This window comes from Gavia stellata, chromosome 4, assembly GCF_030936135.1.
Source record: "Gavia stellata isolate bGavSte3 chromosome 4, bGavSte3.hap2, whole genome shotgun sequence".
Classification (NCBI taxonomy): domain Eukaryota; kingdom Metazoa; phylum Chordata; class Aves; order Gaviiformes; family Gaviidae; genus Gavia; species Gavia stellata.
The window spans coordinates 66,378,729-66,394,389 of NC_082597.1; the positions used below are offsets into that span (position 1 = coordinate 66,378,729).

Here is a 15,661-nt window from a genome sequence, read left to right on the forward strand (position 1 = left end):
CAACTGCACTCTGCTCGCTAATGAAAGACCCCATAAACAGGTCTCTGCGTGGTGCTAACACACTCTTTGAGCATTGTTTCTGGCTTATTCCCCTGACTGTAAACTAAAGGAAGAGCAGTGATTAAGGGCTAGAAAGAAATCCCTGAAATGACTGATTATGCAAAATTGAAGTTGTGTCAATTAGAATTACCAGAGATTAGCTCCTTTCTCTCACTGAAAAAAATTAAATCACAAATTATTAGAGAATAGAAAACATCCTTCTAAGCCTAACAGAATTTATTTACCATGACCTAGGTGGGAAACGGGCTCTCTCAGAATTAGCACATGGTATATCACTTTGTGATTGGGCACATTACTATGGTCCCATGGTGTCGTGGTTTAACCCCAGCTGGCAACTAAGCACCACACAGCCGCTCACTCACTCCCCCCAGGTGGGGTGGGGGAGAGAACCAGAAGAGTAAAAGTGAGAAAACTCGTGGGCTGAGATAAAAACAGTTTAATAGGTAGAGCAAAAAACACCGCGCGGAGAAGCAAAGCGAAAGAAGGAATTAATTCACCACTTCCCGTCGGCAGGCAGGTGTTCAGCTATCTGCAGGGAAGCAGGGCTCTATCACGCGTAGCGGTTGCTCGGGAAGACAAATGCCGTTACTCCGAATGTCCCCACCTTCCTTCTTTCTCCCCCGGCTTTATATACTGAGCATGATGTCATATGGTGTGGAATATCCCTTTGGTCAGTTGGGGTCAGCTGTCCCGGCTGTGTCCCCTCCCAACTTCCCGTGCACCCCCAGCCTACTCACTGGTGGGGTGGGGTGAGGAGCAGAAAAGGCCTTGGTGCTGTGTGAGCCCTGCTCAGCAGTAACTAAAACATTCCTGCTTTATCAACATTGTTTCCAGCCCAAATCCAAAACACAGCCCCATACAATCCAAAACACAGCCCCATACCAGCTGCTATGAAGAAAGTTAACCCCATCCCAGCCAAAACCAGCACACATGGTCTAGCCGAAGTATTATGCAGCAGTTGTTAAAGTACAGAAGACTTGAGCACAGCAGGGAGAATCTGATTAATTTTCAATTACCTAAGGGGACTGCTTTGGTTGAGGATGGCCAAGGAGTACTGCATTCCTGCTGCCACCATCAGACCTTCAGATATATCTCACTGTGCAAATAGCAAACCTGGTTTGTAGGACATGTCAGACACCCTGTTAGGGCAGCTATCCTTTTTCCCCAGCAGAATAAGAGCAGGTGGCAAGGAGAGGAGGAAGATAGCAGTGTGAGACTGATCCAGAGATGTGTATTGAATGGCATCTTCTCATTGTAAAAATTAGTTTTCTGAGTTCATTTTCCAGGATCTGCTGTGAACAAAGAAAGTGAATCATGAGCCACTGGTTAAGAGCTGAGAATTAAGCTCAGTCCTGACACAAATGAACATAACTTCTGTTGTGAGTAAATGGCATTGTAGCCACTTAAGTCAAAGCTGAATTTGGCCAGTAGCATACACCAAGCTCCAAACTAATGATGACAGAGATAATTAAGAAACAATGACAGTGGAATAGAACAACGTCACAGGATAAAGGTCTCCTGCCGCTCAACAAATGCTGAAATGAGGCTCATTTATCATGAATGAATGTCGAGGCAGAGCTGTGTCTTTTAAAATCATGAAGTTTTACTCTTTTGACAATGCTGAGTAGTAATTATTTGTTTCTATTATGTGGAACTAAATGATTGATATCGACGTAATAATTTTGTTCAATGGTTATTGATAGTGTAGATGAATAGGTGTTCGTTTCATAAAGAGTTGACCTATTTTATTCTAATTAGCTTAGACAGGAGATGTCTTAATGTATTGTAGCAAAAGAGTGTAGTCGTTCAAAACAAATGTTTTTGCTGTATTTGCACTACCACAAATTATTTCAGTGAGTTTTGTACTGCTCCATTAGGACCTAATCATACATTCACCAAATAGTGTTGCTGTGAGAGGGGGATACAACATAATGGGCCACAAAATCCTTAATTTATTAGGCTCTTTAATGAAATATTTTGGAAGCAAAATTTGGAACTGTTATAGGAGGCACTCTACCATGAAATGATCAAGTACAGAGGAACAAAACCAGACAAAAAAAATATAATCACCAAACAAACTGCTTGTGGCTGGACTCAGGTTGATAATAGCTTTTGGAAATCAATAAGGAGCATGCTCATAGCCATCTCACTAGAAGGCACACAGAGACATAAATTCATTAGATGCAGATGAATAGCCCAAATTCGTCAGTAAAATCTGGCTGCATTGAACAATTCTTACACATACCTTTTTTCACCAAGGCTTATGGTTGGCGTGTATTACCAGAGACAGAGTATTTTGAGGAAGCTGGCTTTGAGGAAAAACTGAAAAATCTGCTGAAAAAGAAAAAAATCATTATTCTATTATTCAGAATTCTTCAAATCCACGTACTTTGCAGATCATGAGATTATTTCAGCATGACTTCTTATCCACAGCTGAAGAAAACTCTCTAATGCCAGCCACAACCTCATTCCTCAATAAGTGAAACTAAGAGAAAGGGAAGGTAATAGGAAGAAAAAAGGCAACAGAGATTGTGAACATGCTACCATTCAATAAAGTATGTCCTTTTAAGGCACCACATCACACACACATGCTCGAACACGTTGCTTCCCTGTGACCTTGCTTTTCTTCTCTTTCAAAAAGTAGGTGAAAAATTACAAAAATGAGAGGCTGTGTGATGCAGGTGATACAGCCAGCTGTCACAGAGCGGAGACACAGAAGCCATTCAGCTGAGAAATGGAAGATGTAAAAGTCTTATTAGCCTCAAAAATACTTTATCTGGTAAAAAAAAACCTATCAGAGGAGGAAACTGTCTCCAGACTGCTCTTCTCACCCCTTCCAACATGTAATTAGCCATCACACAACAGGAGTCACTGCTACCTTGCTCCACTGCCTGTCACCAGCCTGGAGCCACCTCCTCACAGACCACCACATCTTCAACCACTGTCTCACCCCATTTAGGACTGAAGATGAGCCAAATGAGGCTTTCTAAGCACCCTTTACTTCCATCTAATAGTAATTACGACCTTTTATGTAACAATTGTCTGGGGCCTGAGGGCACTGCCAGGCCAGACCACCCCTGCCCATGCTCTGGAGCTCCCCTCACCCGGCCCACAGCCCAGGACTCCATTTCAGCCCCCAGGGCCATCAGCTCCTGACTCAGGGACACAGCAGCAGGGACAGTCTCTAGCTTCCCACAGCCCTGCGCAGCCCAGCCGTGGGCCCCACCAAGCTGGGCCCACATCGTGGCCCAGCCTCAGCCCATCCCTGTCCCCAGGGAGGTGCCGTATGCCAGGGCTTGGGCTGCCCCAGTGCCCCCTCAGCTGCCCCGCTCCTGGCTGGGGGGCGGGATGGGCCCTGCCCTGCTGCCACCCACACAGGGAGCCACCATCGCTCCCGGCTCCTCACCGAGCTGCTGGCCCTTCCCACACCCTGGCAGCAACATACTTGTTCATTTTGTGGTCATCAATCAATGAACGCTCACAGCTCCTTTGCACATAACTGGTTAGGCAGGTCTTAAAATCTTCATGGGGGAAAATGGTGTGCCATTGTCCCAGACGGCCAGGATGAGCTCTTGGGATCTGCTGGCTTCCTGATCGATTGCTTCGCTATTCCTTCTGCTCAAATAGCCATGGAAAAGACCATGCCACGTGCTTATGACTTTGCAGTGAAAAAAAAAAAAACAAACCATGTTTTATTTAATTACCAGCTAGTAGCCGAAAAGCGAACAATTCACGGTGGGTTCAGGACTCTGAGACACCAAAAACCTCCCCATCCCGTGTATCACTTACCAAGCACAGTCTGAAATAAAATAGAATAGTAATCACTTTGCCCTCTGTCCCTAACCAATTATTCTCGAGGAATTATAACATCTAAAATTTCCGTAAATTATAACGTGTCATACATCTTTTAAAAAAACGTTTCCACAAAACTGCAAACGTTATTTTCTGGTCATTCTCAGAAATTGCTTCATCTGCCTGTGCAGGTCCTGTAGGACTCTCTTTGCTCAGACTTATAGTCTTAAGTATCAACTACACCAAATTATGTGGGAAAAATAAAGTAATGGTTGCTCAGCATTTCTGACAGTTGAGGAAGCATCCGTTTGGACCAAACATGGAGGGCTCTCTTTATGATTATGTTTTTTATTCATAGTGAATTAGAAGTTGGAAACAGCAACCCAGATGAGGGATCTATTGTACCAGGTACTACGAAAGTATTGAAGTGAGAAGAGCCAATTGAGAAGAATGGTAGAAAAAAAGGAAATTTAAACTTTTTTGTATTACTTCTAAAACTAAGATAGGGTTCCTGTTCATAAGTTAGGTAGGCAAGAAAAATAAAGGATACCAGAAAGAGTTACTGTCCTCATGTTATAGTTTGTAACTCAGAGAAATTAAAGGTCTCTCTCAAAGTCACAGGGACAGCCTAAAGACTGTTGGAAAATGGGAACTCACACTGAGGCCCTTCACTGCTATAGCCACGAGGCCTCAGCCCTCTTCCAAGGAGGCAGTTCTGAATACTCAAAAAGCTGGAAGCTGTCTCCGACCCTATTCAATATTGCCAAGCAGTTACCTTTTCATGTCAGAAGAAGGAAGGGTGTGATTTCATGCATTGGATTCCTGTTCTAGCCTTTCACTTCATGAGCAGAGGCCCAATTCTGACCAAAATGATCTCATCTTCATTTAGTTAGAATGCAAAGAACAGCAGCAGTCCCATATCCAGGTGACATAATGTTTCAGTCTGTTATTACGGGCACCTTTACATAGCTGATGGCACCCTTCCTCTCTAATTTGCAGGTTAAGAACGTTCCACTTTGACTGTCTCCTGGATTGCTGAACAACTGTAATAATGCCTGTCAGACAGCTCTCTTTTCTTTTTTTTTTACACTAGGAGTGAAAGGCACTTCTTACTCAAAATTAGAGGGTTAAAAATATGCAGGTAAAGTAAAGCAATCTTTAATGTTTCAGGGCTTATTTTGCTGTTTAAAAGGGATTTAAAAATTAAGGAGATGCTATCAGGAAGAAATTGTATTTGTAACTGTTACAAACAAAAACTGTACTTGTAACCTGTGTTTTCACTTTCTTCTTCCACTCATAGCTTCTTGAAAGCTGAATGCTGAAATGTTTCTTTTTCCCCACCTCTGTTGCTTTTTCAATATCCTTATTTAATTCTAAATCAAGAGACCAAAGCCAAACTCTCAGCTGAGGTAAAAAGAAATACTTGAAGGTTCCAGCTAAGACCGGGGTGCCATATTGTTAAAAATACAGAGTGAGTCCTTATGCAAAAAAGTGAACAGGCATGATGCACAAGAAGCACGGGGGGGAGCTGTTGAAGACTGCACAAGTCAAGAGCAAATCATGGTTCTCCCTGGGTGTACCTACAAAGCCTCCATTTGGCCATGCGCAGCAGTACCCTCAGAGCCAGCCTCTGCTTGCAAACATTGCTACAAATGCAATCGGAGACTACTTTCTGTTGCAGATGTCTTTGGCATTGTACACTGCCACTCTAGCTGAATTTCAGACAGAAATTCACTTCAGAAAGTGGTCAACAGCTATGAACTGTGGAGTATACCATTACTATGGCTATTCTCACACCTGCTTATCATCACCTGCAGCAGAGAGAGTACTTTTGACTCAACACTCACTAGACCAGCCCATTCTTCCTTTGCAAATTACTAAGCCTTCACTCATTTACACCAGATAATTTGTGGCCTTACACTTAGTAGTGCAGCTTAACTCTGAAAGACATCTGAACCTCCTCTGAACCCATATTGACTTAAACTTCAAAAATCTTAACACAGTGTTTGTTGAAAGATACATCTTACAAAACTGGATATTTACCCCATGTTTTTCCAGTCCAAAGTGTAGTAGCCTGACCACTGGTTGGATATTACATACACAATATGAGGATGTGAATACATGCAGTTAATGTGGAAAAAGGAAATTTTCTCACTTAGTCAACATCAATCAACAGAAAGCAGTCAAGCCAGCATGAACTTGGTAATGACCAGCAGTCAGAATAGCAAGAGTGGATAAGGTCTGGTGTGATCCCAGCAGCTGGAACCCATGAGCCATGATTCCACCGTGTGCTAACAAATCACATGTGGTGAGGCAGCCTGAGAGCACTTCCAAAGACGAAATAAAATAGCTGGTCTGTGTGGATACAAGGGCACACCATGCAATTGCATATTCATTTGAAAACTGCCAGGCTATCGAAAATCCAAGCAGTGGGAGCTGAAGCTAGAAAACAAGCTTTCATATCTTTTCATATGCAGAAAAGTAGTTTTCCACTGAAAGAACACATTGGAGAAAAATGCCATGATTCCCAATCTGAATTCACATTTCAGACTAAACTCCTCAATACAAAAGTGGAGAATTTCCTTCATCAATAGCTTGACCCCAGCTGCAAAAGCATATGTCTAGATCTGGTTTAGGACAAGATTGTCAACATATCTCACCGGAAGAATCATTCATCTCGTAGTGAAACTCCTCTCATAGTACTTAGGCTGTGAAAAACTATTCTGTTGATGAATTAAAGTTTATGTCCATGCTACTTACTGAAGAACAGGATTTAGATGGTGATGCATTTGATAAACATACAGTGACACTACTTACTGTGGCTGGTATTTTCTGTATACCTAAAAGCATTTTTTAAAGTACTTAGGACAGCTAAGAGAGGTACCAGTTGGGTACCTGTCTCTAGACATCTACCTGAAATTCTCAGTCTTCAAATATTTTTGTTAAATTACTAATGTAGAATATACCTGTTTGTGCTTTTCTGTATCTATGTACTTATCAATACTAACAATAGCAATAGTAATAAGATGATACGATCTTCACTGAAATGAAGTTCTTGTGTGCAAAGGTGAACAATACAAGAATGTACCGAAGTCTCACTACATAAGTAAACAAGCAGGGTGGCAAACTGAACTGTGTGAAACTTTGACTCTATTATAATCAATGGCAAAACTGCCAGTAACTTCAGTGACAAAAAAGTTCACCTGTGGACTGCAAGATGGGCACAAAGACAGTCTGTAGAAAGGTTCAGAAATAGAAGAGCTTAAGTCTCAACCTTTAAATGAAGACTTTACTCTCATTAAAACCAATTTCTATTTAGGACCCTTCCTTCATCTCTCTGTACCTCTATCTCCTGTTAGCTTCTGCTAGAGTTCTGAATATGTCTCGGAGATAAACAGACTGCTTAATTATTAGTTGGTGGTGCATGACAGAATTTTGGGAACAGGACTGTAAATATCACATGAACAGTAAATATGTTCATATTTTGAAGTTTGGAAGTAGGCATCGGTTGCCTTCACTGTAGTGAAAATATGACATACCTTTTTATTGCTAGCAAGCCTATTTTCATGAGATAATTATACAGATTTAGGTCCCTATGGGGGTTAAATGAGTCTTCAAATAGTACTACACAATTCTGTGCCCTGACCAGTTATAGTCTAAACATTCTAGGATCTGTCAGAACATTTTGCAGAAATAACATACAGTTTTGACAATGCTAGTCTTAGGAAATACATTGAACAGGGAATGATTTCTTGAGTAGCATCTGGTATTTCTGAAATATCTGCTATATTTGTGAAAAAGCTTTAAGAAACAGAATTTCTGCTGATGTTACAGTTTGTATACAACAGTCTATTACCTTCCTAAGATTTTGAAAAATACATATGTATGAATTCATATGCACAAATGCCAAGAGGCTGATTTTTAGAGGTATCATCTTGTGTTTTTTACAAGTATCTATACTGCATAAAGTACAGAATTTCAGAATTAAACCTGGAATAAACATTTCTGTATTTTTCATAATTTACAGTTATTGATTGATGGTTATAAAGTTTTCAAATGTTTAACTTTGCACTTTGTTAGAGAGAGTTATTAATTTTCAGGTAACAAATAAAATATTCGAAATCTGGAGAAAAAAAAACCACACCAGTGCACAAGTTAACTTCTCATGCTTATGAAACCAAGAGACTCCAGCAGCAGACTACAGGCAGTGCTGTTAAGCAAACTGCTAGCAGACTTTCTTTCATCTATGCTTAATCAGAATGAAGTATTGAAAGGCATACATATGCCATCGACATAGAAGCATTTTTCTTCACAAATATAAAAATGTATCAGAATGTCAGTAAGTACATGAACAAATTAACAGCTGAAGTCTTTTTCGGCTATGCAGCCAGTAACTGAAGCAACCACTAGCAGTGTATGTTGTGCTGATTTTTAGGAGTATGTTCAAGCACACGCAGTACCTGGAACTTCTTTATCTATAAAACCCTCCAAACTTTACAGAACTTGTTGAGGAAACAGGCCAGACAATCGTAAGGTTATTCTAACTCCATTACAAGTCAGAGAAATAGCCGAAGTCAACTATTCCATAACTCTCCTGCTGAAAAGTGCAGTGGAGATGGTGATTTGGTTAATGAAGTTATCTGACGTAGCCTCGTAGGCCGAACTGAAGATTACATTGCCCAGGTCGCCTAAGAAAAAAGGTTCCGGGAAAAACGACCGGAGCCGTGGGGCATAAACTCCGCGTCGTCCTGCCGGCGCGATGAGCGACCGAGGAGCTCCGCACGAAGCGCGCCGCTCCATCGCTGCTCCGCGGGGCTCGGGGGTCCTGCCGTAGGGAGGCGGGCAAGCCTCCGCCCGCCGGCACCAGCTCAGCTCGTCCCCGCACAGCCCCTGACCGCGGCCGCCGCCCGCCCGCCGCGCTCCGACCGGGGCCGTCCCCCCGGGAGCCGTCCCGGGCGCCGCCGCCCCTCGCCCGGCCGTAGGGCGGGGGAAGGAAAAGTTTCCCCGGGGGACGCGAGGAGCCCCCCCGCCACCTGCGCCCCCCCGCGCTGGGCTGCCATTGGCCGAGCCGCCTACCGAAGCCCGCTAGGCACAAAAGGCGTTGCTAAGTGGATGCTTATTGTTCCCCCCCTCTTTTTTTTCCTTCCCTCCCCCCCCCTTTTTTTTGTCTCTCCCTCCCCCCCTCCTTCACTACTTCTTCGGATGAGAGCGCGGGTTCACTCGCGCCGCGCCCGCCGCTCCGCTCCCGCCGCCGCCGCTCCGCCCCGCTCCGCTCCCCGCGGGAGGCAGCGCGGGTCGGGCGCGGAGCCGTCCCGCGCCGGCCATGGCCTAGCGGGCGGCCGGGGCAGAAGATGAGTTTCCCCGCGGAGGACGGCGTGGGCAGCCTCTGCCACAAGGCGCTGCAGATCATCTCGGAGCTGTGCCTGGGCGGGCAGGTGGAGCGGGAGAAGTGCGCCGGCATCTTTCCCTTGGAGACCGCCCGCCAGGGCATCGGCGGCACAGGTACTCGCACCGGCCGCGCCGCCCCCGGCCCCGGCTGCCGCCCCGCCGCTCCGCCGCCGCCGGGCCCGTCCTGCCGCCGCCGCGGGGCGGGCAGCGCCGGCGTGGGCGGCCGGAGAGCGCAACTTTTTCGCTTGCCTTCCCTGCGTGCGGAGGGGGCGGGGGGGCAGTCACACAGCCCGCTTTGAAATCGTCCGCCTCTCGCAGCCCGCGGGGGCTGCCGCGCCCGGGAAGCAGCGAGGGAAGCGCCGAGACCGCCGCGCCGCCGCCGCGGGGTGCCCCCCGGGTCTGGGGTGGGGACCAGCGCGACGGGCCAGACGTGGGGCCGCGGGCGGGGGTGCAGGCGTGGGGCCGGGGAGCGAGGAGAGGCGCCGAGGGGAGAGAAATCGCCGCCGGCGTGCGAGCCCCGCCGTCGGCTGGAGCCGCGCCGCCGGAGACGGCCCCTTTCCCCCGCAGCTGGCTCGTTTGCCCCCCGCAGCTCCGCTTCAGCAAGGTTTTCCCGGCGGGGGGAGTTTCTCTTTACGCAAAGCTCGGATCCGGGCTGTTGCATGTGTTTGCGGGGCCGTGAATGCGGGGAGCGGGGCAGAGGGCTGTGTTTGATGTGCTTGTCACGGGTGGGCAGCATTTCCGTGCGACGGGCGCGCCACGCGCGGTTTGCGCCCGGTCGCCCCCTCTCGTCTCCCCAACCCCCCTTCTGCGTTTGGCGCGTCGCGCTGGCGGACCCGCGCGCACGGCCGGCGGCGCCGCGGCGGCAGGTTGCGGGGAGGTGCGGCGGGGGGGCGAGGCGGCCGGGCGGCTCCGCCGCGGTCGGCGGGGCCGGCGGAGGGGAGGGCGGGCAGCCGCCACAGTTCGGGGCGCAGCCCGGGCTCGGAGCACAGCTCGCCGAGCCGCGGCTCAGAGTGTGCGTGCGATGAAAGTTGACAGAGCCCCCGGAGCTTTCTGAGCGGGGTTTGAGGTATTTTCATCCCCCCCGTTAATCGCTGAGGACGGCAGGAGAGCTTTCTGAGAGCCGGTGGGAACCTGTGGAGTTAGGGCAGCCCTCCGGTCCGGTCCACCAGTCGTCCAGGAAAACGAGGGGGGGGGGGGGGGGGGCAGAAATTCGGGTTAATTTAAATATTCCGAAGCCAGAAAAATTGTCGGGGTCGAAACCAAGGGTTTGACTCCTAAACGGTCGCATCTTTGCTCACTGATTTCTGGATTGTTTGGATCTTTGGGAACCGGCTCTGCGCTTTTGCGTTGTTCTGTACAGTACGCTCCGGACCCCTTGCTTTCCATGGCACTTGTTTTTAGGACGGGGCTTGAAAATTAGTCCAAGTTCTGTGCTTAGTTTCCGCCGGAAGGGATTGCTAACCTATTCTGTCTCTCCATAAATGCAAATTGACAGCTTGCATGATGGCCAACAAATACCAAGCGTACAGCGCAAATTAACGAAACACCAAGTCATGAAAAGCAGCAGGTCCCCGGCATGTGCCCCAGCTCCGCTGGAGCTACCGCCGCAGCTGTGACTTTTTTTTTTCTTTTCTTCTAATGCCCACAGATTTTACGTCAAATTCCGGGTTATTTGTAGTAGCTCAGAACAAGAAACTGCTGTCTGAAAGAGGAGCGCTTCTGCTGTCAGCCCCCGGTACCTGCACGGTTCTCCAAGGGCTTTGCGCTTGAGGGGAGCGCCGTGTTTCCAGCCGGTGAAGGCGGGCGCGACCCGGCGCGGGAGGAGGGGGGGCGGCCCTGCCCGGCCCGACCCGGCCCGGCCCGGCGAGGCTCGCTCCGCCGCGGGCGCCCCTTCCCCCGCCCGCCCCGCCGCCGGGGCAGCAGGGCGCGGCGGGGCGGGGGTCGTGGCGTGCATCCTCCAGCACGGATCGTGGATGTGTTGTGCTTTGTAAATGCCAACTACCGAGTATAATCCGATCGCGCACTGTTAGTTGTCGTGGTCTGAATCGTAGAAGGTTGCATGAAAACAAAATTGCCCTCCGCAGCTTGGAAAATTGAGCTCTGAAGAGATTAGTTTGTCTATATGATTTTTAGAGAGTACTGCACAGGGAGTCGGTATTATGTGTCATAAAAACAAAGTGGGTATATAAACAGGTGGGATGTGAAGGATACAAAAATGTCCCACGAGGTAAACCAAGGTTTGCTGTTTAGAAAATGTGAATCTTCAACACATGCCTTGATATTGCATTGTATACAGTAACAGGATCTTCTTTTTAGACATTTCTTCAAAGTCAACAATCTTCTTCTTTTCATTTGTAAACCCTAACTAACTTGCAATTGTTGGATTAGAAAAAAATTTAAAATATTTAACAGGCCAGGGGCTTCAACCACTGGGTCCCACATCACAGCTGAGTTCCTGTATCTCACTTTTTCCTCCTTAAAAAGAAACCATTATTAGATAATGGGTGTCAACTTTATTGGCACACATATTAAATTGAACATTAATAACGCTGCCAGTGAGCATATATTAATACTTTCTGGCTCCAGAGGAGGAACAGCCACACTGTCATTCTTGATAATTGACAGTATTTTAATATGTAAACACTTGGCTAGACAAGACATAAATATCAGTCACATGAATTTTATGGACTGAAAGGTTGTAAATACAGTGACTAGGCTGAAAGAAATGTGATCATTGAAAGGTGAACCGTGCCATCTCTTCTGGTCTTCAAATGCACATAGAGTTCCTTACCATCTCTATGGATAAAGTTAATGCTGTCCACAGTGTTGAACATCCATAGTTCCTGTTCATTAAAGGTAGAAACATCAAGTGTTCTCCATCATCAATCTGAGAATGAAGCCATAAATGTTTGTGTTTTCCTGAAATATCTCTGTCTTATACAAAGGGTGGTAGCATTTGGCGTGAGAGTCTGTATCAGGTAGCCATATCCTTCTGTGGCTGAGTAAATTCTGCATGGTTCTGGTGTCATGCAGCTGTAGCTGTATGGTAGAGAGGAGGAATGGCTAATTTAGGCCTACCAGTTTTGCCGTATGTCCCAAACAACGATGCGGGAAGCACTTACCCAGTGCATGCCCTAGCTGGGTGATACGCATCATGAAACCAGTTCAGTTTTTTGCTGTCTGGGGCTCCAGCTACAGCAGTGTGCTGGAAATTAGCTCCTGCAACAAGCACTGAAGTGTGTGGAGAAGAAACTACTGTAGCAAGAGTAAGAAGATGCTTGAGCAGTGAGGAGGACTTCTAGAAGATGTGGAGAAGATAAAAGACTGTGAGAGCGTTATTACAGAATAATGGTTTATTATTGTATGTTGTTATATTATAGAATCACAGCTAAACTTTCAATGACAATCCAAAGAGCAAATAGTCCAGGAAACTGTATAAAGAGGAGAGAAAAGAAAATAATAGTTGGCTATATAAGGATAGCATATTCTGTCTTTAAATGGTGGGTTCATTTAGTTTTCGTAATCTCAAAAACAAGACACCTAAAAGTGTCACAAAGATAGCATAAGTAAAAATCACTAATGAGATTTCATTGAAGGAAAGAAGACTAAAAGATGAGGAAACCCATATTTGGAAAGGAAAGAATAGAGCAAGAAACATTTCAGAAGGTAGAAGAGTAGATGGTAAAAAGGAAAGCAGACCAGTTCTATTTAATATGAGAATAAAAACATGCTCTGGAAGTCGAAAACGTTAAAAAAGGCAACTAGAACTGCTGTGATATGGTTATGATGGTGGGTGTGATGATTGCTTTCTGTTCAGCTAGATTGTGAAAAGCAGCTAAGCTTCTCAGAGGAATCAGCTACTTGAGACAAAAGATGCACCACCCAATCACAGGCTTAAAGCAAAATATGAGACAGTACTAACCTCGTGACCTAAGAAATTTCACTGGCAGTACTCAAGGCTGGGTACTGATTTTTTTGATAGTGTAGCTGTCTAGGTATGAGAAAGAAGTGTAACAAGGATAACAGAATCAAACACAAAGAAGAGGGAGCCAGAGACACAGCCAGAATAAAAAATGGAAAGTATGGCTTTGGGAAGGCAGGGTACAACAAAATGAAACAACAAAGCAGAAAGGAGAGCTATTCAGGTTTGTTGCTAACCAAAAAAATAACCTCCATGTGTTTCATTCCTCTTATTCTCAGAGAAATGAGAGTTTGGACATCCTTTGTGGACAAAGAGGATCACATCAAAGAAATGGCAGATTCTTCAACAGTTTTTTTCCTCTCAGTGACAATACCACCACCTTAGGACCCTCAATTACTGCTCACTGCTTGGGTCAAGAAAGGGTAATCATATTTAGTATAATGGATAATTAATCTATGAACTCACAGCAAAGGATCTTCGTGAGATAAAAAATTTTGTAAATTTCTAAGAGCTTTAGACAATTAGTGAAGGCACAACATCTGCTGTTATATTTTCTGCCCTGGTAATTACAAGGACTATTAATTCTTTCATCTCAGGGGAATGCTCAAGAGAAAATATTAGGAAGGTGTTTACATTTATGGTACCTTTATACAGTTATATGACTATGTGAGCTTTCTTCTGAAGGGTATAACATTTTTGACAAAATGCTGAATTAGATGTGCAACTGTTTCGTTTGGGTTTTTTTACACCTCCTTTATTTCCAGTGTATTTGGGCAAAATTATTAAGATGTTTGTCAAATAATAGGAAGAGATCAGGTGGAAAATAAATGGGGCTTGGATGTGCAGGATCACACCTAACAAAATCTATCTCTTATCCAAGTAAATTATTTTCTAGAAGTGTCCAAAATTCATACGCGCAGCTTGGTTATACCTATATTTTGACTCAGGTTATCTGATTAATAAAGAACGCTAATTCATTTTTGCCCATTAAGCATCCCTCCTCATTTTCAAAGGAACCAAACACATCAAAGTCCCATCTGGGAGCATTTCTGAAGGTTAAGCCAATTGCATAGAGTGTAATAAGAGGTGGTTTGGCATCCTGCTCTAGGGACACATGTTTTAAATTCATTGCATGTCCGCTGCAAATGGTGGGCACTTTCTGCTGTCTTTGCTTTTTTTTAGGCCTGCTGGTCCTGCAGAACTTCGTTATTTCATTATCAGTTCTCATGGGGAACCAATGTTTGTAACAGAGCTGGGAACCCAATTGCTTCCCTGCTGGGAGGGCATGTTTTACCCATGTAGAGTGGCTAGAGAGTTCTAGAGAATGATGTTTGCTCTTGCTCTTCTGCTTGTCAGACAATGAGTTTTTTTAAGTTGACCATGCAAAAAGCATCAGCTTCTACAGGATCATTCGTTATTCACCTGAATATTCTACTCACAATTAGTTTATTACCATAAAAGTTTAACCCACCAAGTTTCTAACCCTACCCCTGATCAACACTTTACTATAGAAATATAGAGGGAGTAAGAAAACACTGGAGCATTCTGTGCATGGCCATTCTGTAATACAGTCTCGCTGTTCCCTGAAGAGCGATGTCCTGGGTCCTCCTGCTGTAGTGGGCATAAGTGTCCCATCGGCTGTCAGCTGCTTCCCTGACAACTCTCAACCTGCTGATGGCAGCTGATGGTTTACATTTAGTCTTGGTTCCTTTAAACATGCATGTGTGCATGCACTCATTTGCACACACACACGCAGAGCATAAGCTGTAGGTATACTTACACTGCCTGGATACGTTTAGGGGGAAGAAAGAACAGATTTACCTAGTAGTGTGCTTGCAAGTTCTTCTCAACTGTGCCAAAGTAAGCATAAAGGGGATCAGAAATGGCTTGGATGAATGTGAAGTCTACTGTCATCAGTGTGGGTCTGTCATACAAGAAAGGAACATTTTTCTTCATGAGAAAGTGACTATTGTGTGAAACCATTGAGATTTCTGTTACAGCGAAATGTGATAAAATTAAATAATAAACACCTGAACAATTAACAGACTGATTGAATTATTTACGATACAGCTCATCACCTGATGAGAACAAAGTTACTAGCAGAGAGAAATATGGTTTTGGGGGGAAAAAAGTACCGGGTTACTGAAAAATATGCTTTACAAAATCAGTGTTAACAAGCTGTGAAAGCCAGAAATGTGTCTAATTCAGCAATTCAGTAAAGGTAGAACAGAGGGGTAAACATACCACAGAGACCAGATTTATTTCCAATAAATGTGAAGGCAGTCACAGCAATGCAGAAGTGCTCAACATGAAGACAGCAGTGATACACAGTAAAAGCAGGAGTTCTACAAAATAATCTTCCTCCATACACCTTTTGCAAAGAAATAACAGATGAAATATACAGAAATGGTTATAACAGCTGAAGGACAAATCTGTAATGATGAAGATAAAGAGACACAGTGTTTTGCTGGGTCTCATCATATGTGTGAGATGTTTGTT

At 45.2% G+C, this 15,661-nt stretch overlaps 1 protein-coding gene across 1 annotated transcript in view; it reads left to right on the forward strand.

Moving 5' to 3' along the window:
- The first annotated feature begins 9,203 nt into the window (after positions 1-9,203).
- Positions 9,204-15,661, forward strand: part of SYT10 (synaptotagmin 10) — a 35,024-nt gene continuing 28,566 nt past the window's right edge. The window contains exon 1 of the mRNA XM_059816792.1: positions 9,204-9,354. Within this exon, the coding sequence (XP_059672775.1) occupies positions 9,204-9,354 (151 nt within the window). The remainder of the gene's footprint in view (positions 9,355-15,661) is intronic.